The following is a 25,650-nucleotide window of genomic DNA, read 5'->3' as shown; positions in this document are numbered from 1 at the left end:
AATTACAGCACGCTTGTAATCCAAATGTTTCTTTAATATACATTTCTTAAATCACAAATTAGTAAAATTACATACAATAGATATAAGATCATTATCTAAAACACAATTTCTCTCCAGAGTTTTTGCTTAATCTATGTTTTGCAGAATTTGTTATTTCAGATTTCCAGCATCTGTGGAATTTTGCATTTATTTTAATGTATACAAGACTCAGTCCTGACACAAATCTGTATTCACTCAGTGCAGAGGCTGAAGGGTTCTATCACATCTGAAAATATTACAAAAGACAGATGAATTGAGCAAGCAACATTATCAGTCAGATCTGCTCCAAAATGTTCGTTCCTCCAAGTTGTTTATGTAAGAGGGCAATCCTTGTATAGCCAATTGCAAAATGTATAAAAACATTCAAGATGTTTTGCGAGACATTGCAGAGTCTCAGATTAAAAAAAATCACCCTCGGAGTTAAACTGTAGAATAGTTTTGGAACTCAGAAACTTGCGCAATGAATTTTGAAAAAACCGAAACACATTTTCTCAGTAAACTCCCATTTAATTCCAAGCAAATAGTATCCACCAGACAGTAAACTGTCCAAGGTTTATAACCAGGTTTGTGCACCAGATGCATCCTTCATCCCCCAAATAATCTTCTGATCAATAAAAGCCAGTGCAAGGGTCTAAGACCAATGACTGGAATGATAGGAAGCCCCATCACGGTTAAAGAAAGTTATCACGGTGTCATTAATGTAAATACAAACTACCAATACCTTGGCCTAACAGGGTACATTTTTAAAAGTAGATTCAAACATTGACTCATAGCAGCACTTTGTGATTCACTTGGTATATATGATTCTGAAAGGCTCCCAGTGCCCTAGTTTGTATAGCCAGGTTATTGATTGATGCTTGAGTGTCCTGGAAGGGGAAGGGGTGGAGGTGTTGTTGGTGTGAGCAAAAGAATAGGAGTCATTTCCATTTTTGCTCGACCGCCATCCAGTGACTGCTGTTGTGTACTTCTGTGAAGATTGGCCAAGGACAGGACCCAGCTTAGCTGTGATGCCACTTTGTGTTGTGCAGCCTGCTAACAATTATTGCTTTTATACCTGGAAAATGGGTAGTGTAGTGAGGGGCTACAAGAATCTGAGGAACTGGCCCCGCACAGGAGTACAACTTATCTGGACAACTGAAATTTTAGCTGTTGTGTTCATCCACCGCAGGAGCCAGTTGGATAAAAGTATCAAAGTTAGTCCAAGAGGAAAGGTGGAATGGAAGGATGTGCTGAAAGGGTGGAACATAAACAATGATTATAGCCCTGTGGTGGTGAATGGGCTATTTATTTATGAGAAATAAAAGATAATTGTGGGCTCCAGGACTCAATGATGCCTGCCCTCCAATTCACACTGATGGTATCATTTGGCATACATCTTTGTATTTTGCTCACGGTTATTTTTATTATTTTGCTACTGCTTACATTAATGATCTGATTTGCAGGCTGTGAAATTCGACATTGCTTTTGATTGTTTAAAATTTTCCCAGCACCTCAGAGTCCGCTTTGAGTTTGGAGCTGTTTTTCCAGGAATATCTATGTCTGGAATGCCTGAGACTGCAGGCGGGTGGAGGGGTGATGTTGGTTAGAGTAACCAGTTAGAATTCACCCCACATCTTCAGTTTCTTACTGGCTTCCTCCCAAATAAAAACCACCCTGAGCACTTTGCGAATTAAGAAATTAAAGAACATCTGAAAACAAAACCCTGTCTCTAATTCCCTTTCATTATTCACACATAACAATGGAGAATAGAAACCCTGAGACTTGCAACAACTATGTAGACACGTGTAGGAATGCAGGCTCCTCCCGGGTTGTTACTCATGGCTTGAAAGCTGTCTGGCAAGTTTAATGGGTTAGGTTACATGTAACAGATCTCATGTCATAAAACTTCAGCAACTAAGTGGAGTCGGTGACAGGTCTGTTTTGTGGTTATTTTGGGAAGCAACAGATAATTAACATTGAAAGTGGACTACTCAATAAAAGATCAAACAATAAAACAGCTTTTCATAATGTAGTCAAAATCATCAAATATTGATTTTGCTTTTCACTATTTTCTGCTTTTTAGACTTTAGAAATCTCTGACACATGCATTGAACAGTGTATAAAGATGGAGGTAAAATTTGAATTGAATCCTTTTGTGCAGCATTTCATTACCTTGTTATTAAATGTACAGGAGAAAGTGAGGGCTGCAGATGCTGGAGATCAGAGCTGAAAATGTGTTGCTGGAAAAGCGCAGCAGGTCAGGCAGCATCCAAGGAACAGGAGAATCGACGTTTCGGGCAAAAGCCCTTCTTCAGGAATGAGGAAAGTGTGTCCAGTAGGCTAAGATAAAAGGTAGGGAGGAGGGACTTGGGGGAGGGGTTTTGGAAATGCGATAGGTGGAGGGAAGTCAAGGTGAGGGTGATAGGCCGGAGTGGGGTGGGGGCGGAGAGGTCAGGAAGATGATTGCAGGTTAGGAAGGCGGTGCTGAGTTCGAGGGATTTGACTGAGACAAGGTGGGGGGAGGGGAAATGAGGAAACTGGAGAAATCTGAACTCAGATTTCTCCAGTTTCCTCATTTCCCCTCCCCACATCTTGTCTCAGTCAAATCCCTCGAACTCAGCACCGCCTTCCTAACCTGCAATCATCTTCCTGACCTCTCCGCCACCACCCCACTCCTACCTATCACCCTCACCTTGACTTCCCTCCACCTATCGCATTTCCAAAACCCCTCCCCCAAGTCCCTCCTCCCTACCTTTTATCTTAGCCTACTGGACACACTTTCCTCATTCCTGAAGAAGGGCTTATGCCCGAAACGTCAATTCTCCTGTTCCTTGGATGCTGCCTGACCTGCTGCGCTTTTCCAGCAACACATTTTCAGTATTAAATGTACAGGACCAGGGTAAATGATTTCCCTTTGAGATGGGATGTGTCGGGACAATATAATCCTCTTCCAGCATGCTGAGACCACTACAATCTGAAGTAGTAGCTGAAACTCCTCAGTTTTGTTCTTGAAAATTCTTATTTTAATAGCTGAATAGTAGTGAAACATTAAATGCTGCATATCAATTTGCATCAGGGCAATATTTTGAAGAGTGCACTTTCAATTACTAGATTAACTTCGAGCCTCAAGTATTTCAGAGAATCCTCATATTTAGGATGATATTCTCAACCTGAAACTGAACAATTATATTAGAAATTTCTTAATTAGTATAAGGTATAAAGAAGCTTTTTGGAAAAGTTTGTAAGATGTGTAAAGAGACAATCCTTATTTGCCAGACTTTGCAAACAACAGGATGTGAGTAGGAGTTGTTTATCCATGTGGCTGGTAATCGTTCAGTCATCTGGCTCTATAACACATTGTTCCACAATCTCTCGTAAATTTGGATTCTCCATCGCTGCTGCCACTCGCTCCTTATCATTGATCTGCTTATTAACTTAAAAAAAGGAATAAAAGGCAGACCTATTAATAAATAACGCAATAGTGTATAAAGATGGTGTGTAGCAAATTCACTTAAGTGTTTGGGGAAATGTTTTGGCCCATCGGAGGAAAAGATTCCAATACTGGGGATCTGAATCTAACTGCCTTACCCCCCACCTTGCTTCTACACATCAATGTTTAAGCATTGTGAGATCAGAGAGCACGGAAAATATGCGCTGCTTCCTGTTAATCTACAACAACATGCCTCAAATGCCTAGACCTGCCTGCTACCCTGCTATACTGGAGATTTCTGTTTATCACACCAAACACTAACTGTTGACACAAGTATTTCCCCTAAATTTCTATCTTGCAAACATTTCACTCTAATTCACTCTGTTTTACTGTCTCTGTGAATATGTGAAACAGTTAGAGGTCTCTCTTTGGGCAATAAAAGGGTTAATAAAAGGGCAATTAGGATACAAGTGGTGTAGCAATTAAAAAAAATTATTTTGGAAATAATACAGATTTTAATTAGAACATACTTACTATCTTCCTCAGTAGAATGCGACCCTTGAGAGATGTAAATTTCCAACTGTAAAGTCACAAATGTCAATTAAGTTACTTATCAACTACTTCATATGGTAACTTTTTTTAAGTGACAAAAGAGACAATAAACAGAGGTTAATGTGTTTGAGAAACTACTGGCTTGACAGTGTCAGAGATCACCATATAGCAGCCAGTCTGTGACATTACTAATATCGATATGATTCAATGGTAAAAAGTTTCCCCAGACCAAGATTTGCAGAATATCAAATCGGTAGTTTATTCATCAGCTCCTTTAACAGTGATGAACAGCAATAACTGTGCCATACCAGTGTCAGGGGAAAAACACATTGCAATTGGCTGTCATGTTGCCCCACTTTACAACAGCAATTACAATGTGAAAGTATTTCATTGGCTTTGGGATGTCTCCAGCCATGAAAGGTGTTAGATAAACGCATGTCTTTTATTTTCCATTGAGCAGAGAAGGCCAAGATTAGATTTAGAACAGGATATTAAGATGATGAATAATTTTGATAGTGAATAGGTTTCCCTCTGAAAGTCAATTCATTAATGAAAAGTCATCAATACAGCAATAGAGTACTAAATAAAAACTGAAGGAACTGCAGATGCGGTAAATCAGGTCACTGGATCCAAAACGTTAACTCTGAGAGAAACCAGAGTTGCTGCCAGACCTGCTGAGCTTTTCCAAGCAATTTGTGTTTTTGTTAAAAGAGTGTGTGATTGAAGCAATCCCAACAACCACAAATGAAGCTGCATTAGAACATTATTTCAATGAGCCACCACACACTGCAGTACAGAGGACCTACGCAGAGCAGAGGAATATCACCAATACCGTGTATTCAAAAGAAATGGGTACCCAATGAACACAATCCACAGATTTCTCAGCAACAAACCCAAATAAGCAGACAAAACACGTCCAGAAACCTTAGCCACTGTCCACTACATCAAAGACATCTTGGAAATGACTGCCAGACTACTCAGACCCTTGGCATCATGGTAGCTCACAAACCCACCAACACACTAAAACAGCAGCTAATGAACTTGAAAGACCCTATACAGACAACAAGCAAAACTAATGTTATTTTCAAAATACCGTGCAAGAACTGTAACAAACACTACATTGGACAACAGGCAGAAAACTAGCCACCAGGATACATGAACATCAACTAGTCACAAAACAACATGACCCACTCTCACTAGTATCCATACATACAGATAAGAAAGGACACCACTTCGACTGGAACAACACATCCATCCTAGGACAAGCCAAAGAGACACACGCATGAGAATTCCGAGAAGCATGGCATTCCAACTGGAACTCTATCAACAAATACATTGGATCCCATTTACCATCCCCTGAGAAAAAGAGCAGGAAAAGACATCACCGTAAGAAATGACATCACCAACCCAAGGAAACCCAAACACATAAATAGAAAGTGGGTTACACCCCGAGTGTTTCATCCAGAGGCTCACTGAAGATGTTACCTAGTATGGGAATGAAACATCGGAAAACGAACCTTCCAGCTCAGCGAGCAAACCTACATCGAGAACCTCAACCCGAGCTACAAATCAGACTCCTGCAATCTCACTTTTAGGAGTTAAAATAATGTTACTGCAAAGACTTATATGAAATGCTTGGTTTCTGAAATGTATAAGCTCATAATGAAATGAAAGCTATTGAAAACAAAAAGAAAATGCTGGAGAAACTCAGCGGGTCTGGCAGCATCTGTGGACAGAGAAAGAGTTAATAGTTTGAGTCCGATGTGACTCTCCTCCAGAACTGAAGTTTTCCAATTCAATTCCTAATCACTCTGCTTGTGACCTGGACTTGAATGTTGCCCTATTTCAATTTAGCAAAATAGGTGACAACCATTCTCTGGTTAATTACTAAAAGCAAAGCATTTTCCAATCAGAATCAATCTGCCTTAAAAAAATAGATTAGCCGTTAATTGTCAGTCATTATTAACCTATGCATTCACCACGGCAATACCTCTAACAATCAGAGTTCACACATTAATTAGCACTCTCTTCTCACAGATTACAAATGTTGGTATTCCCTTTTATATTGATATTCTTATGAAACATCCTGATGGGTATAAGACAGAAAGCTTTGACTAAACATATTTTTTCAGCAATAGTAAAAAGGATGTGATATCAGTGGTGTTAGCAAGGCCAAGATGTCTTGTTGTTTTCTACTCTTGAAAAAATGGTGTGGAGTTAACTCTTTAACAGCCGCAGTTAATTTTGTATAACTGTGTCCACAATGCTGTTAGAAAGACAGTTCTAGATTTTTGACCTAGTTACAGTGAAGGAACAGTGATCCAAGGCAGAATGTTATGTATTGGAGGGAAACCAGAGTGGTTGATGCTTTCGTTTTCTGCTGCCTTTGCCCTCATTAGGATGGAGAACTCCTCAATAACCAGATGTTGTAGCAATATTCTCTATCCCACATGTACTGGTTAAACCTAAACCAAGACCAGTATTGGTTTCTTGGAACGCTATATGGAATACATTAAGCAACATCCCATCATCAAAATAACATGAGAAATTCTACATCAGTGAAACCTGGAAGTTGAAGCAACATTTTTCTTTGTCTTACCTTGTGTTTGAATGGTAGACACCTTTGCAACTTGACTCGTAGACAGAGACCTATAAACATGAAATAAATTCATGCAAAAATGATCACTAATACCTTTCACAGCAATGTTATTTTCCTTGCCAATTCTCTCCTATTTTTAACTCTCTCATCTCTTGCTGAGATAGTTTCAGGAGCACCTCCTAATTTCTGCCTTCTATTGGCAGTCAATTTGGGGATTTCACACAAACTCTTGTCCTATTTTCACCTAAACATCAGAAACTAAACAGACCCTTCTTGATCTTTCCCCTCAGCTTGTCTGAAATGAGCTGTTCTGCCCAATTCAACACAGATCAAGGATCAAGCCATCATCTTCCTGGTTTGAGTCTCAGTTACTCTATGGATGGGCCCAATGGGCCAGAAGGGAGATGCTATTGTTGACTTCAGCAATTCTTTTGACCTACAAACCCTTGCATAAGAGTCCCCTTATCAAGAGGTTTAAGTGCATGGTCCAGTCTGACATTCCCAGTGCAGTACTGAAGGAGTACCGCATAGTCTGAGATGTCATCTTTCAGATGTGACATTAAATAGAGGTCCCAGCTGCCCTTTCAGATGGATATAAAAGGTCCCGGGACAGCACTTGAAAATGGGCAAGGGAGGTCTCCCAGTTTCCTGACCAATATTTAACACTCAGCATACATCCCTAATGGCGGTGGAGTAGGATGCTCCAACTGGAGTCTTCTGCTCCTTTCTCTTTTTCTCCCCCTTTGGTCTCTCAGTGGGTCCAGGTCTGGTCCCCTGGTGGCTTGTGGTGTGTCTCAGCCTGGTCTCTAGACAGTATTTTGATCAATCTCTCGGTGAATCATGGCAGTGTCTCGGCTCAGCACGGGTGAATCCTGCCCGGGCATGTTCCCGAGGCACCGGGGGAGATTGGAGAAATGGTGATATCAGCAACAGTGATGGTATCTGCAGTGGCATCAACAGGGAGAACAGACAGCTGAGGACCCCCCAGGGAGCGAGATAAGTGGAGAACTCGTCAAAGACTGTTGACCTTTTGGCTTTTTCAATTATTTTCCTAGTTTAAACTACAAGAGATTTTAATGTAAAGGATAACTTATTTCTTTATTTTTGACTATTCTGTGAAATAATGCTTAACTTTATAACCATCAATTCTCTTACTGCCTTGTACCTAAGGTTTTTCTTGTACATAGGTACTTTGGTATCCAGGATGGCACCATGTGTGGTGACTTAATGCACTTTTCACTGTACTCCTGTACTTGAGTACATGTGGGAGAAAGCGAGGACAACAGAAACTGGAGATCAGAGTCAATGAGTGTGGTGCTGGAAAAGCACAGCAGGCCAGGCAACATCCGAGGAGCAGGAGAATCGACATTTCGGGCATAAGCCCTTCATCAGGAATGAGGTCATCATTCCTGATGAACGGCTAATGCTCGAGTACATTAAATCTAAAATATCATCAATAATATTAAATATCAGCAAATTGTCTGGTCAGCCTTTTTTTACAATTCCTTCATGGGATGTGGGCATTACTGGGAAAGACAGCATTTGTTGCATATCCCTTATATCCCTTGGATTGATTTCAGAGAGTAGGTCATTAACAATTGACCACATTGCTGTGGGTCTGGTGTCATATGTAGGCCAGACCAGGTAAGGATGGCAGATTTTACTCCCAAAAGGACTTTAATGATGGTGCTTATGCCATTAGTTTTCTGATCATCATTACGGAGACTAATTTTATATTCCAGGCTTTATTCATTGTATTTAAATGTCACTAGCTGCTGTGATGGGCTTCAGCCCACATTTCCAGAGCATTAGCCTGGGCCTTTGGATTGCACCTGTAAATACAAGGTCAGTGTGGGAGATTGTTTTGAGTTCTTGCATGCTGATTCAGGAAACTGTAATCAAAGGGAGTTAGGACAACACCAATTCTGCATCCTGTGCTTGCAGCTGAATGTACAGTTCCTCCTACTGCACCCCATTAACACACACTAATCCAAATCCACAGAGGAGCACCCCTGTGGATAGAACGCTATGACTTCCGATTTCCCACATTTTGGTCAGATTGCATCCTCAGGAATATTTAAGCTGTTGGCTTGAGCCTAAAAGCAAAAACTCGCCAAAGCAATTTCAGCTCGGAGCCTTGCATCCTGGGAGTGCGGAGACATTCATCCTCTCAATCTGCATTGATCCAAACAGTCAAGCCCTAAAGGTCAAAGTGCAGCTTTTGAACCAACTGAGTCAAACAATCTTCCCTCACCCCTTTTTTAAAAAACAGATTTTACTAAGAGTGGGTGAGGATAGCAATCTCTGACATCTAACATTTTCCTAAGCCTTGTGCAACAGGTACTTAGTTTTGTCAATAGATTATTCAGAGAAGAGTAAAGCTCTAACAATCAACTGTGTGAAAATTCTTTCAACTCTTGACAAGAAAACTGATTCAGTGTCCTTTGACCTTCAACCTGTTAACCCTCAAATACAATTACTTTTAAATGTTTAGCATAGGTCATAACCCACTGCATAGAAGAAACAGGAAGCAACAATGCCCAGGATCTCTATTTCCATTTTATTTATCCAAGAGTGACAGCAATGAGCACCAAACCATCGGAAGGTTAATTCTATTTGAAGAAGGACACAAACTTGTAAAAATAACACAACAGCTGTGGAAAACTCCCATCTTCCGCTCAAAACACTGTGTCATTGTTGCTGAGTTAACACTGCAAAGCATTTAAATAGCGTCTATCTTGTTCTTATTGCAGGACTCAGAAGAACATCCACAGTCAAGGAAAGTTTCAGTGTGTAACCTTGGCAACAGCAGGAAGTTTGTGAAGGAGTTGGGGGTGGTGCTGGTGCGGAGGGAGAGATAAGGATGATTAAACAGCTGTCCCCAACTTGAGGGAAAACTCAGAATGCCGTTACTGCCAGCAACCATCTCTGATTGTCATACAACAGTCTCTCACTCATCAGGCTGCCTATCTGCTCAGGAGGAACCATGCAGCCATCATTAGTACATCTCATTTATTTTAAACACAGCAATGTTCTAGGATATCCTTGCTAAAATTTGTGCACAGGCTATTCCCTCTTTAATTTCTCCTCCTTTGTGGTGAACTGGTTACAGTGCATCAGAGGGCTATACAGAGTTTGTTGTATTTGGAAGAATAGAGGACTGGTAACACTGCACATCAAGACAGAGAAATGACAAATGTAGTCAAGAGTGTGGTGCTGGAAAAGCACAGCAGGTCAGGCAGCATCTGAGGAGCAGGAGAATCGACACTTCGGGCAAAAGCCTCTTGCTCCTCAGATGCTGCCTGACCTGCTGTGCTTTTCCTGTGCCACACTCTCGACTCTAATCTCCAGCATCTGCAGTCCTCACATTTGCCTAAACGATAAATGTAACCTTGCCATCAGGCAACATTCAAATAGAAGACATACGAAAACCTTTTGATGAGGGAACTCTTATGCGAGGCTCTGATAAGAGTGGAGTGGCAGAATACAAGGAACTTTGACTTTTTTTCTATGTTTTCCCTCCCAGCAGAGCCTTAATCTGTATTGTTCAAGGAATAGGTTGTCCAGCAGATAGATTGCTTCATAAAACCGAAGCCTCTGATGGATACAGTGTTGGTTCCAGATAAGTTTTCTTTATAAATGGCTTGTTCACTGATGATTGCACAATGATTAGTATTAATCACGACTCCTCAGATACTGAAGCAGTCCATGTTTAAATGCAGCAAGACCTTGGGCTAACAAGTAGCAATTAACATTTGTGTCACACAAGTGCCAGTCAATGATCAGCTCTAACAAAAAAGAATCTGACCATCAACCCTTGACATTCAATGGTATTACCATCACTAACAATATTCTGGGGTTACCATTGACCAGAAACTGAACTGGACTTGCCATATAAATTGTGGCCATAAAAGCAGGTCAAAGCAGTGAGTAACTCACCTCCTGTCTCCCCAAAGTCTATCCACCAATTACAGGGTGCAAGTCAGGTGCGTGATGGAATACTCCCCATTTGCCCAGATGAATGCAGTTTCACCAACACTGGAGAAGCTTTACGCCACTCAGGACAAAGCAACCCACTTGATTAGCACCACATCCGTAAGCAACCACTCCCTTCATCACTGACATTCAATAGCAGCAGCGTGTATTATCTACAAAACATACTGCAAAACTGAAGCTCCTTACACAGCACCTTCCAAACACATAGCAATCACTATCTTGATCTTCGGGCACCCGGTACGGAGGAGGGAGGGCAGGTCTGAAGACCTCCTCGTGGGTCTGCTCCTGGGCTTGGCCAAACTGGCCATCAACAGGTCGAGGAAGCGGGCCGTGGAGGGGGTCGTTAGGGCCGACTGCCTGCCCCTCTTCCGCGGTTACGTTAGGGCCCGGGTGTCCTTGGAGAAGGAGCACGCGGTGTCCACCAACACCCTGGAGTTGTTCAGGGAGAGGTGGGCGCCGCAGGGAGTGGAGTGCATTATTTCCCCCTCCAACTCTATTTTGATTTAGTCCCTGCCCTCCCCTTCACACAGCATTGCCTTTTTTATGAAGGGCACTGCTTGTCACTGGCCACTTGGGTGTTTTCCTATCTTCCTGGTGGTGGAAATTGTATAAAGATTCGTGCACTTTGTGTCTCACACCGGCACACACACAACATGGGTGCTGGGGAAAAAATAAGCACTACCGCAGTTAGGCGGTAGTGTGGGGGTTAAAAGAAAGAAAAAAAAAGATAAACAGGAGTTAAAAAAAAAGCAATCACTATCTTGCTTGTCCATATCCCTCTAAACCCTTTCTATTCATATACCCATCCAGGTGCCTTTACAAATGCAGCATTTAAAAGGCATCTGGATGGGTATATGGATAGGAAGGTTTTTGAGAGATATGGGCCAAGTGCTGGCAAATGGCACTAGATTAGGTTAGGATAGCTGGTCAGCATGACGAGTTGGACCAAAGGGTCGGTTTCCATGCTGTACATCCCTATGACTCAATCTAGAGAGACAAGGGTAGTAGATACAAGGGAACATCATCACAGCAAGTTTCTCTTCAAGTCACTCACCTTCGTTATTTGGAAATATATCACTGGGTCAAAATCCTGGAACTCTCTCCCTAATAGCACAGTGGGTCAAACTACAGCACATGGTCTGCAACTATTCAGGAGAAAGTGAGGTCTGCAGATGCTGGAGATCAGAGCTGAAAATGTGTTGCTGGAAAAGCGCAGCAGGTCAGGCAGCATCCAGGGAACAGGAGAATCGACGTTTCGGGCATAAGCCCTTCTTCAGGAAGGCTGAAGAAGGGCTTATGCCCGAAACGTCGATTCTCCTGTTCCCTGGATGCTGCCTGACCTGCTGCGCTTTTCCAGCAACACATTTTCAGCTCTGCAACTATTCAAGAAGGCAGCTCACTACCATCTTCTCAGTGGCAACTGGGGATGGGTAATAAACACTGGCCCAGCCAGCAATGCCCATATTCATGAATGACTCTCTCTGGAGATCTGAGCACAAAATCCAGGCATAATTTTTCAGCAGCGTCTCGGAGCAATCCTGCACTGTTGGAGCTACTGTAACTTAGATGAGATTTTAAACCAAAGTCGTGTTTGTTGCCTCAGATATCTTGGGCGCATAAAAGACCTCAGGGCATTGTTTCTGCTCCCTAGCACTCTGGACCTGATATTTATCTCTCAATCAACATCAATAAAATAGATTATCTGCTCATAGATGTATTGCTGCTTCTGGGAATTGCTGCCTACAAATTGGCCACTGCATTTCCTACATTGTTTTAGTGACTATACTCAAAAGTATTTTATTGCTTTAAAGCGCTTTTGGACATGCTAAGGTCATGAAAGTCATTCCATTAATGCAAGGTCTTTCTTTCTTCACTCACCAATCAGTGTGGCTAGAGAGCAGTGAGGTACTGTTGGTTTGAAGTGAATAATGATGAGGTACTCATCATCATCCAATGATTTCACCTCGATGCATTCTTCAGCTACGACCTCCAATTCTTCCAGAGAGTTGGGCTTCTCTGGGTCACGAATTGTACGAATGATATCTGACATAGGACAAAGGGACAAACAAAAGTTAATACTCAAAGTTTGTGAGAAGATTTGTAGCTCGGGTGCTCGTTGCTGTGGTTCTGTTCGCCGAGCTGGAAGTTTTTGTTGCAAACGTTTCGTCCCCTGTCTAGGTGACATCCTCAGTGCTTGGGAGCCTCCTGTGAAGTGCTTCTGTGGTGTTTCCTCCGGCATTTATAGTGGCCTGTCCCTGCCGCTTCCAGTTGTCAGTTTCAGCTGTCCGCTGTAGTGGCCGGTATATTGGGTCCAGGTCGATGTGTTTGTTGATGGAGTTTGTGGATGAGTGCCATGCTTCTAGGAATTCCCTGGCTGTTCTTTGTTTGACTTGCCCTATAATAGTAGTGTTGTCCCAGTCGAATTCATGTTGCTTGTTGTTTGCGTGTGTGGCTACTAGGGATAGCTGGTCGTGTCGTTTCGTGGCTAGTTGATGTTCGTGGATGCGGATCGTTAGCTATCTTCCTGTTTGTCCTATATAGTGTTTTGTGCAGTCCTTGCATGGGAGTTTGAAAACTAATGTAGTGTACAAAATCCCATGCAAGGACTGCACAAAACACTATATAGGACAAACAGGAAGACAGCTAACGATCCGCATCCACGAACATCAACTAGCCACGAAACGACACGACCAGCTATCCCTAGTAGCCACACACGCAGACGACAAGCAACATGAATTCGACTGGGACAACACTACCATTATAGGGCAAGTCAAACAAAGAACAGCCAGGGAATTCCTAGAAGCATGGCACTCATCCACAAACTCCATCAACAAACACATCGACCTGGACCCAATATACCGGCCACTACAGCGGACAGCTGAAACTGACAACTGGAAGCGGCAGGGACAGGCCAATATAAATGCCGGAGGAAACACCACAGAAGCACTTCACAGGAGGCTCCCAAGCACTGAGGATGTCACCTAGACAGGGGACGAAACGTTTGCAACAAAAACTTCCAGCTCGGCGAACAGAACCACAGCAAAAGTTAATATTTTCGAGTGTTATGATCTCTGCTTTTGGTTACAAAACTCATTTAAATCTTAACAGAATCCTGGTTCAGACTTTTACAAACCTCCAAAATGATGCTCTCCATCATAAAGGGAATTGCTACTTCACCTCCAACTTACAGTCTCAGAGTAAGCTCGTTGCTACTTTGATCTTAATTGGTTAAGGTTTGGATTCCTGTCTACATAGAGTTTGATGCTTCCCAAACAAGATTGCCGGCAGAGTGGAAAATTTAATTTACAATCTCTTTCAACCCAGCAGTACATGAAGAACACCATTTCAACCATTGCATCACTTTCTCACAGTTCATACTTCTAAAGTTCACAGTCTACAATTAGATAGTCACTCTACTGCATGTCCCATTGCAATAACTCTACGAACTTTATCAAAAGTTAAAAACACAACTCTAGTTTCCAGGCATTTCTTTCACTTAACTTTAGCTTGGACAGATCCTGCATATGCTGCATTCTTTCTAAATGGAATTTAAGTAACATTGCTTGGGGGAAAGAGCTGAAGGAAATGCAAATGAGCTAGGACATGATCTGGGATTTCAAGTTCTGGGAAAACCAGCATTGGTTTCTCTAATTTGAGCCACTGGACTTTGTAGTGCTCAAACATGATCATAAAATCAGAATTATTATAGCACCTAAGGAGGTCATTTGGCCCATCTTGTTTGCAGCATTGCATTAGAAGAAAGAATTTGCATTGAGATAGCAATTATAACACAGTGATTTACAACAAAGATATAACTGAGTCACTTTGTAGCATGAGTTCAGATGGATAGCCAAAAGCACAGAGCAAAAGACAAGCTTTGACAAGATTTTGAAGATGCGTAAAGAAACAGTAAGGAATTTGGGGGGGGGGTTACAGGAACTCGAGAAGGAATTTAAGATAATGCAGCAAAGTTGGCCGAAGGCTCTGTTGCCAGTGTTGGAGGATGGGAAGCACAAGAAGTGTGAGCCAGAGATCTAAAGGACACAAAGGAAAAATAAGATCTTGCTGTGGATTGGTGCAATGAGGTTATGGAAGGAATAAAATAACATAGGTCTTAAGAATTTTACTGTGATGTCCGTAGAACAGTTATGATATAGAACCATGGGTCTTATTTGGTGACACAGGTGGTAAAGCTTTAGATGGATTGGAGGGGGGGGGGAGTAGAGTCTGGTGTGAACTTAATAGAACTGTTCATGGTACCTGGAGGAAGGCTGGGTGTAGTCACTCTTGTTTACAAATATAGATTAATCTGGACCACTCAGTTATGTGGTGATTGCAATTGTCCGCTTTTGATGCCAATATGCATACCTTGGTTTTCAAAAGTTAGGAAGTGGTTTTGGAAGTCTAAACCTACCTTGTTCTCTCTAATTAATTTTAAAAATAACATCTCACAAAGCATTCTGCTTTATTTCCTTTAATTCTCCGTAAGTGAAGCATTACTCCTAACCTGACAGGTCAGAGACATGAACAAATAAAATTGCTCCACATGCTTGCTCGAAGAAAACCAAAATGACGAAAAATACTCGTGGTTTTGGGTTTACAATCCAAAATATTGAGAGTTTGAGTACTTTAGATGGGTCAGTTTTTGTCCAATGTGTGCAGGATGGTTTCCTGACACAGCATGCAGACAGGCCAGCAAGGGGCAAGGACACATTGGCTTTGGTATTGGGTAATGAATCTGGCCAGGTGTTAGATTTGGAGGTAGGTGAGCACTTCTGGTGATAGTGACCACAATTCAGTTATGTTTACTTTAGCGAATGGAAAGAGATAGCTACATAATGCAGGACAAGAGTTTTTGCTGGGGGAAAGGCAATTATGATGTGATTAGTCAAGATTTAGGATACAAAGGATAGCGAATGAAACTGCAGGGGATGGGCACACTTGAAATGTGGAACTTATTCAAGGAACAGTTACTGTGTGTCCTTGATAAGTATGTACGTATCAGACAGGGAGGAAGTGGTCGAGTGAAGGAGCCATGGTTTACTAAAGAAGTTGAATCTCTTGTCAAGAGGAAGAAGGCGGCTTATTTTAGGATGAGACGTGAAGGATCAGTTAGGGTGCTTGACAGTTACAACTTAACCAGAAAAGACCTAAAGAGAGAGCTAAGAAGAGCCAGGAGGGGACATGAGAAGTCTTGGCAGGTAGGATCGCGGAAAACCCAAAACTTTCTATAGGTATGTCAGGAATAAAAGAATGACTAGCGTGAGATTAGGGCCAATCAAGGATAGTAGTGGGAAGTTGCACGTGGAATCCAAGGAGATAGGGGAAGCGCTAAATGAATACGTTTTGACAGTATTCACACTGGAAAAACACAATGTTGTCGAGGAGAATGCTGAGATACAGATTACTAGACTAGACAGGATTGAGGTTCACATGGAGGAGGTGTTAGCAATCCTAGAAAGTGTGAAAGTAGATAAGATGCCTGGGCCGGATGGGATTTATCCTAAGATTCACTGGGAAGCTAGGGAGGAGATTGCAGAGCCTTTGGTTCTGATCTTTATGTCGTCATAGTCTACAGGTACAGTGCCAGAAGACTGGAGGATAGCAAATGTTGTCCCCTTGTTCAAGAAGGGGAGTAGAGGCAACCCTAGTAATTTCAGACCAGTGAGTTTTACTTCAGTTGTGGGTAAAGTATTGGAAGGGGTTATAAGAGATAGGATTTATAATCATCTAGAGATGAATGAGTTGATTAGGGATAGTCAACACAGTTTTGTGAAGGGTAGGTTGTGCCTCACAAACCGTATTGAGTTCTTTGAGAAGGCAATCAAACAGGCGGATGAGGGTAAAGCGGTTGATGTGGTGTATATGGATTTCAGTAAGGTGTTTGGTAAGGTTCCCCACGGTAGGCTATTGTACAAAATACGGAAGCATGGGATTGAGGGTGATTCAGCAGTATGAATCAGACATTGGCTTGCTGAAAGAAGACAGAGGGTGGTGGTTGATGGAAAATGTTCATCCTGGAGTTCAGCTACTAGTAAGGATCTGCTTTGGGGCCACTGCTGTTTGTCATTTTTATAAATGACCTAGATGAGAACATAGAAGGGTGGGTTAGTAAATTTGCAGATGACACTAAGATTGGTGGAGTTGTGGATAGTGCTGAAGTATATAGAAGGTTACAGAGGGACATCGATAAGCTGCAGAGCGGGGCTCAGAGGTGGCGAATGGAGTTTAATGTGGAGAAATGTGAGGGGATTCACTTTGGAAGGAACAATAGGAATAAAGAGTACTGGGCTAATGGTAAGATTCTTAGTAGTGGAGATGAGCAGAGAGATCTCTGTCCATGTATGTAGATCCCTGAAAGTTGACACCCAGGTTGAGAGGGTTGTTAAGAAGGCACACAGTGCATTAGCTTTTATTGGTAGAGGGAGCCACGAAACTCTATACAAACTCTGGTGCGTCCGCACTTGGAGTATTGTGTACAGTTCTGGTCACCGTATTATAGGAAGGATGTCTAATCTCAGAGGAGATTTATTAGGATATTGCCTGGTATGGAGGGAAGGTCTTATGAGGAAAGGCTGAGGGGCTTGAGTCTGTTTTCGTTAGAGAGAAGGTGGAGAGATGACTTAATTGAGACATAGAAGATAATCAGAGGGTTAGGTAGAGTGGACTGTGAGAGCCCTTTTCCTTGAATGGTGATGGCTAGCACGAGGGGACATAGCTTTAAATCGACGGGTGATGGATATAGGACAAATGCCAGAAGTCGTTTCTTTACTCAGAGAGTAGTAGGGGCATGGAACACATTACCTGCAACAGTAGTAGACTCACTGACTTTAAGGGCACTTAAATGATCATTGGATAAACTTAAAGAATGAAAATGGAGTGGTTTAGGTTAGATGGGCTTCAGATTGTTGTACCAACCTGTGGAACTATCCAGGGCCAAAGGGCCTGTACTGTGGTGTAATGGGTAAAATCAATGACTGCAGATGCTGGAAACCAGAGTCTAGGTTAGAGTGGTGCTGGAAAAGCACAGCAGTTCAGGCAGCATCCGAGAAGCAGTAAAATCAACATTTCGGGCAAAAGCCCTTCATCAGGAATATCTGATGAAGGACTTTTGCCCAAAACGTCAATTTTACTGCTCCTCGGATGCTGCCTGAACTGCTGTGCTTTTCCAGCACCTCTCTAATCTAGACACTGTGCTGTAATGTTCTATATTCAAATCTCACCATAGGAGATTACATATTTCAATTCAATAGCTGTTGTGATTTATAAATTCACTAATGCTTTTTGAGGAAGGAAACACGTCACCTGCACCAGTATGGTCTGACTGATGACTCTTGCCTCACATTGTGCAGTTCTTCTTGACTCCAGTGGGTAACACGGTGGCTCAGTGGTTAGCACTGCTGTCTCACAGTGCCAGGGACCTGTGTTCAATTCCAACCTCAGGCAACTGTCTGCATGGAGTTTGCACATCCTTCCTCCCACAATCCAAAGATGTGCAGGTTAGGTGAATTGGTCATGCTAAATTGCCCATGGTGTTCGAGGATGTGTAGGTTTGGTGCATTAGTCGGGGTAAATACAGGTTAGAGTAATGGGTCTGGGTGTGTCGGTGTGGACTTGTTAGGCCGAAGGGCCTGTTTCCACACTGTAGAGATTCTAAGTCAAATCTTCCAATCACTTTGAAGTGCTCTAGTTAGTCATTCTGTTGTATAAACAGTACCACCTGGGTGGATTTGATTCAATCTTTGAAAATCAACATCTAATTATTGCACCATTGTACTACAAGGCAATGCAATTTTGCCAACCATCTTTAATACCCAACTTGGAAACAAGGTTCACATCATGGATTACAAATCATTGAACAATCCCCTTTCATTGCGGATTATATCTGCCATAAATGCTGTTGGATGCGAATCTTATCAGATCGAGTGGATCGGTTGGAGAGACAGATAGAAGCGATGAGGAATTTGCAACAGCAACAGTATGTGATGGATGGCAGTTATAGAAAGGGGGGAAAGTCTCAGATACAGTCACATAGATGGTTAACTCCAGGAAGGGTAAGAGAGGTTGGCACGTAGGGCAGGAGTCTTTTGTGGATATACCCATTTCAAACAGGTATGCTGTTTTGGAAAATGTAGGGGGTGATGGATTCTCAGGAGAACATAGCACGAAAAGCCAAGTTTCTGGTATTGAGACTGGCTCTAATGCAATGAAGGTTATGCCGGCTTCCAAGAGATCAATTGTGTTAGGGGATTCTGTAGTCCGAGGTACAGACAGACGTTTCTGTGGCCAACAGAGAAAAAGCAGAATGGTGTATTTTTTCTCTGGTGCCAGGATCAAGGATGTCTCAGAGAGGGTGCAGAATGTTCTCATGGGGGAGAGGGGCCAGCAAGAGGTCATTGTCCACATTGGAACCAATGACATAGGAAGGGAAAAGGTTGAGATTCTGAACGGAGATTACAAAGAGTTAGGCAGAAATTTAAAAAGGAGGTCCTCAAGGGTAGTAATATCTGGATTACTCCCAGTGCTACGAGCTAGTGAGGACAGGAATAGGAGGATAGAGCAGATGAATGCATGGCTGAGGAGCTGGTGTATGGGAGAGGATTCACATTTTTGGACCATTGGAATCTCTTTTGGGGTAGAAGTGACCTGTACAAGAAGGACGGATTGCACCTATATTGGAAGGGGACTAATATACTGGCAAGAAATTTGCTAGAACTGCTCGGGAGGATTTAAACTAGTAAGGTGGGGTAGTGGGACCCAGGGAGATAGTGAGGAAAGAGATCGATCTGAGATGGGTACAGCTGAGAACAGAAGTGAGTCAGACAGTCAGGGCAGGTAGGGACAAAGTAGGACTAATAAATTAAACTGCATTTATTTCGATGCAAGGGGCCTAACAGGGAAGGCAGATGAACTCAGGGCATGGTTAGGAACATGGGACTGGGATGTCATAGCAATTACGGAAACATGGCTCAGGGATGGGCAGGACTGACAGCTTAATGTTCCAGGATACAAATGCTACAGGAAGGATAGAAAGGGAGGCAAGAGAGGAGGGGGAGTGGCATTTTTGATAAGGGATAGCATTACAGTTGTGCTGAGGGAGGATATTCCCGGAAATACATCCAGGAAAGTTATTTGGGTGGAACTGAGAAATAAGAAAGGGATGATCACCTTATTGGGATTGTATTATAGACCCCCCAATAGTCAGAGGGAAATTGAGAAACAAACTTGTAAGGAGATCTCAGCTATCTATAAGAATAATAGGGTAGCTATGGTAGGGGATTTTAACTTTCCAAACATTGACTGGGGCTGCCATAGTATTAAAGGTTTAGATGGAGAGGAATTTGTTAAGTGTGTACAAGACAATTTTCTGATTCAGTATGTGGATGTACCTACTAGAGAAGGTGCAAAACTTGACCTACTCTTGGGAAATAAGGCAGGGCAGGTGACTGAGGTATCAGTGGGGAAGCACTTTGGGACCAGCGACCATAATTCTATTTGTTTTAAAATAGTGATGGAAAAGGATAGACCAGATCTAAAAGCTGAAGTTCTAAATTGGAGAAAGGCCAATTTTGATGGTATTAGGCAAGAACTTTCAAAAGCTGATTGGAGGCAGATGTTCACAGGTAAAGGGACGGCTGGAAAATGGGAAGCTTTCAGAAATGAGATGACAAGAAACCAGAAAAAGTATATTCCTGTCAGGGTGAAAGGAAAGGCTGGTAGGTATAGGGAATGCTGGATGACTAAAGAAATTGAGGGTTTGGTTAAGAAAAAGAAGGAAGCATATGTCAGGTATAGACAGGATAGATCGAGTGAATCCTTAGAACAGTATAAAGAAAGTAGGAGTATACTTAAGAGGGAAATCAGGAGGGCAAAACGGAGACATGTGATACTTTGGCAAATAGAATTAAGGAGAATCCAAAGGGTTTTTACAAATATGTTAAGGACAAAAGGGTAACTAGGGAGAGAATAGGGCCCCTCAAAGATCAGCAAGGCGGCCTTTGTGTAGAGCCACAGAAAATGGGGGAGATACTAAATGAATATTTTGCATCAGTATTTACTGTGGGAATGGATATGGAAGATATAGACTGTAGGGAAATAGATGGGTGACATCTTGCAAAATGTCTAGATTACCGAGGAGGAAGTGCTGGATGTCTTGAAACGGTTAAAAGTGGATAAATCCCCAGGAGCTGATCAGGTGTACCCGAGAACTCTGTGGGAAGCTAGAGAAGTGATTGCTGGTCCTTTTGCTGAGATATTTGTATCATCGATAGTCACAGGTGAGGTGCCGGAAGACTGGAGGTTGGCAAACGTGGTGCCACTGTTTTAGAAGGGCGGTAAAGACAAGCCAGGGAACTATAGATCAGTGAGCTGGACCTCGGTGGTGGGCAAGTTATTGGAGGGAATCCTGAGGGACAGGACATACATGTATTTGGAAAAGCAAGGATTGATTTGGTATAGTCAACATGGCTTTGTGCATGGGAAATCATGTCTCACAAACTTGATTGAGTGTTTTGAAGAAGTAACAAATAAAATTGATGAGGACAGAGCAGTAGATGTGATCTATATGGACTTCAGTAAGGCGTTCCGACAAGGTTCCCCATGGGAGACTGATTAGCAAGGTTAGATCTCATGGAATACAGGGAGAACTAGCCATTTGGATACAGAACTGGCTCAAAAGGTAGAAGACAGAGGGTGGTGGTGGAAGGTTGTTTTTCAGACTGGAGTCCTGTGACCAGTGGAGTGCCACAAGGATCGGTGCTGGGCCCTCTACTTTTTTTCATTTACATAAATGATTTGGATGCAAGCATAAGAGGTACAGTTAGTAAGTTTGCAGATGACACCAAAATTGGAGGTGTACTGGACAGCAAAGAGGGTTACCTCAGATTACACCAGGATCTGGACCAGATGGGCCAATGGGCTGAGATGTGACAGATGGAGTTTAATTCAGATAAATGTGAGGTGCTGCATTTTGGGAAAGCAAATCTTAGCAGGACATCTACACTTAATGGTAGGTCCTAGGGACTGTTGCTGAACAAAGAGACCTTGGAGTGCAGGTTCATAGCTCCTTGAAAGTGGAGTCACATGTAGATAGGATAGTGAAGGCGGCGTTTGGTATGCTTTCTTTTATTGGTCAGAGTATTGAGTATAGGAGTTGGGAGGTCATGTTGCAGCTGTACAGGACATTGGTCAGGCCACTGTGGGAATATCACATGCAATTCTGGTCTCCTTCCTATTGGAAAGATGTTGTGAAACTTGAATTGGTTCAGAAAAGATTTACAAGGATGTTGCCAAGGTTGGAGGATCTGAGCTACAGGGAGAGGCTGAACAGGCTGCGTTGTTTTCCCTGGAGCATCGGAGGCTGAGGGGTGACCTTATCGAGGTTTACAAAATTATGAAGGGCATGGATAGGATAAATAGACAAAGTCTTTTCCCTGGGATCGGGAAGTCCAGAACTAGAGGGCATAGGTTTAGGGTGAGAGAGGAAAGATATAAAAGAGACCTAAGGGGCAACTTTTTCACGCAGAGGGTGGTACGTGTATGGAATGAGCTGCCAGAGAATGTGGTGGAGGCTGGTACGATTGCAACGTTTAAGAGGCATTTGGATGGATATATGAATAGGAAGGGTTTGGAGGGATATGGGCCAGGTGCTGGCAGGTGGGACGAGATTGGGTTGGGATACTTGGTCGGCATGTAGGGGTTGGACCGAAGGGTCTGTTTCCATGCTGTACATCTCTATGAGTCTAATAGGTTAGCTTAGAAATTGAACCATTCATTTTAGGGCTAAAGCAACTCACTTAAGTATGACTATAAATTTTGACCCTATTCCCAACGCTCCCCTGACTCATTCCACTAACTCTGAAGTTTTACAAAGTGCAGCTAAACTGATTTATTCAGCTTTTTGGAACTTTCTGTAGCAGTTTATTTCCCCAGCCCACCAAACCCCCAACACATCTTGCTCCTCTCAGCTCGCCCCACCCCCACACACACACCTTCAGGAAATCTAGTAAAAATTTTAAAATATGCATTTCTGTACTGTACTGATCTCTGATGTCTATAGCGGTAGCAAGAGAGTTTGAGATCATTTCATCTCCTGTATACTCACTGTTCATTAATCATCTACAGAGCTTTAAACAGCATTGTTAGATCAATAAATCTTACAGAACAATTACAGCACAAAGTCTGCACAAATTGGCATTGGATCAAGGCCTCAAGTGTGAACCAACCCAAGGTTCATTCAAGTAGTTAGCTGGAGACCATTTCCAGGATTGAGTACCCCCAAACCGTTCATGTTTTCAACTTCAAGTAACATTTAAAAGATTAGGAGATTTGGAACTTTGAAATTCTTTTTGTCTTTTATCAACATTATTGAAGTTGACAGAACCATCTCTCCTGTGATGGTCAAATATGGCCAGTATACAGCAGCACTAAGTGGAAACCCAGACACTTGCCCTACAACATAATCTTTTCCTGGCCTGTTGATGGGACATTGCGCAGACAGTAGGAAGGCGGGGGGGCTGACAGGCTCAAGACCAGTATAACACCATTCCTTCAGCTTTATCAATATTACATTTTTTAATAACCATACAGAATAGGACAGATTCTGAAAGGGGCTAAATCCAAGACTGATGAGGCTTGTTAATTTTTAACTTTCAGCAAAGATACCATGTTACTAACAACCTGCTCTCTGAATGGACTAGTAAATCAGTCAGTTGTATCAAAGACCATTGGGGATGGGAAGTTAACACTAGCCTTGGCAATGCCATGTCTAATGTCAGTTTTAAAATGACATGATGTGGGGGAATAGTTTCTACACAAATATTATTAGTATATGAGAATACACAGTTTTCAATGGAAAGTAGATGTACAGTAACCACCTTGTTTAACAGTTTCTTTTGGGACATTTGTATTAGGCATTAAAACTAACTCTTGATTACTCTAGTGCTATGCAAAAGTTATAGAAATTTGCTAGATCTGAAGCTTCCCTTTTTCATTAGTCTGACCTTCTTATTGAACAACACCTATGTCTATTCCGTTTATATAGACTTACCATAAACTTCTAACACTTTTTCTTCCATTTTTTTGATTTTCCCTGCATCTTCTTTATTCGATAGCCGCGAGAGAAAAAGAAACTTTGCAAGGGCGTAAGACACAAGCCCAGAAACTATTTCCATCCTTCAGCCATTACACTGCAACTGCTCCAAAACTAACACCATCTAAACTTCCGGGTTTGCTGGGCCTGATGCATCGAGCACAGAGAAGGAGATGGAGAGTTACAGTTCAGTTTCTACTTGGTAAACTCCTTTTAATATATTGTACTGCACAAAAATAATATCACCTATACAGTTCAGTTGCTAATTTATGTCTGTAAGAGCAAACAGCTAATGAACATAGATAAAATTTAATAAGTGAAAATGGCATTCTTGCTATGAAGGGAGTACAGCAAAGGTTCACCAGACTGATTCCTGGTATATATTTGCTGGAATTTAGAAGAATGGAGGGAGGGAATCTCGGAGAGACATATAAAATCCTGATGGGACTGGACAGGCTAGATACAGGAAGAATATTTCCAATGTTGGGCAAATCCAGAACATGGTTTAAGAGTAAGGGGTAAGCCATTCGGGACAGAGATGAGGAAGATTTTTTTCACTCAGAGTTGTAAATTTGTGGAATTCTCTCCCAAGGAAGCTGTTGTGGCCAGTTCATTAAATTCATTCAAGAGGGAGCTGGACATGGTCCTTGCAGCTAAAGGGATCAAGGAGTATGGGAGAGGGCAGGATTGGGATACTGAGTTTACGTTAACATCCATAATCATATTGAATGGTGGAACAGGCTCGTAGGGCTGAATGGCCTACTCCTGCACCTGTTTTCTATGTAAATGAAACAATTTTGAGTAATTATGATTTATTTTATAAACATTTAATTCCTGCATATATTTCCTGTTGACTTAGTTCCCATTGTAAATGTCTAGATCTACCTTGGCCATGAAAATTACCGAGACAAAATTACCACACCCATAATTGTACCCTCCACCCTTGAAGGAGCAGCAAACTACCATTGGCTTATTATAATTGATGTTTAAATGGGAAATTTCCATTATGTATTGTTTAGAGTTCTTGTGTAGGGGTAGTGTCCCTATTTCTGAGCCAGGCAGCTCACCTGCTCCAGATATATAATAACATCTTTGAACAGGTTGATTAGAAAATAGCTATAACTGAGAACATAAACCCTTAAGATGGCAGTAGAGTTAAAAAATAAGATTGGCAAGATTTTAAAATAATCTCCAATCAGAATAGTGGTTTTGTGAAATGAGCTGCAAGCAAAAGTAGAGGTTGATGTTGATACAATTAATATATTTTAACAGAAACCAAGTAAGAACAAATATTTAGTTGGGAATTGGATTGTGAGGTAGAGGTTTATAAAATCATTAAGGGCATAATAAAGGTCAATTGCCAAGGTCTTTTCTTCAGCGTAGGAGAGTCCAAAACTAGAGGGCATAGGTTTAAGGTGAGAGGGGAAAGATTTAAAAGGGACCTGAGGGGCAGCATTTTCACACAGAGAATGGTGTGTATATGGAACGAGCTGCCAGAGGAGGTGGTAGACGTGGGTAGAATTACAATATATGTTTGGGCAGGTACATGCATAAGATTACAGGGATATGGGTCAAATGAGACTAGTTCAGTTTAGGAAACCTGGTCAGTATGGACAAGTTGGGTTGAAGGGCTTATTTCTATGCTGTATACTCCAGAGGGATAGGTCCTAGAATGGGTTGTTCCATGAAGATAGGTTGGAAAGGCTCGGTTTGTTTTCACTGGAGTTTAGGAGAGTGAGGAGTCACTTGATTGAAGTACATTTGTATGATCCCAGCTGACGTTAATACTGGACAAGTCAGATCCCCAGACTAAAATCTAGCCTCATAGTTCATATTTGTTGTTTTGTTCATAACATTGTGGTCTATCAATTGAAAAGTAGTACACCTGCTGTATATTTCTAATAATAAAACAAAACTTTATTATACAGTAATTTAATATACAACTGATTTGCACACAGCAAGCTC

The 25,650-nt window shown here is 42.0% G+C and overlaps 1 protein-coding gene across 1 annotated transcript; it reads right to left on the bottom strand.

The window, feature by feature from the left end:
- Positions 1-2,854: 2,854 nt before the first annotated feature.
- On the bottom strand, positions 2,855-23,798 carry ciao2a (cytosolic iron-sulfur assembly component 2A). Its single transcript, XM_043677124.2, has 5 exons — positions 23,644-23,798; positions 12,474-12,638; positions 6,600-6,649; positions 3,983-4,028; positions 2,855-3,452 (listed from the first exon to the last, which is right to left on the bottom strand). The coding sequence occupies exons 1-5, from the start codon at positions 23,765-23,767 to the stop codon at positions 3,352-3,354; spliced, it is 486 nt and encodes a 161-aa protein (XP_043533059.1). The 5' UTR covers positions 23,768-23,798; the 3' UTR covers positions 2,855-3,351.
- Between the last annotated feature and the right edge of the window lie 1,852 nt (positions 23,799-25,650).

This window comes from Chiloscyllium plagiosum, unplaced genomic scaffold, assembly GCF_037043375.1.
Source record: "Chiloscyllium plagiosum isolate Xiang-an unplaced genomic scaffold, Cpla_swu_hap1 HiC_scaffold_39, whole genome shotgun sequence".
In the NCBI taxonomy this organism is placed as follows: domain Eukaryota; kingdom Metazoa; phylum Chordata; class Chondrichthyes; order Orectolobiformes; family Hemiscylliidae; genus Chiloscyllium; species Chiloscyllium plagiosum.
The sequence above is the reverse complement of the archived record's forward strand: the minus strand, read 5'-3'. Positions and strand labels throughout refer to the sequence as shown.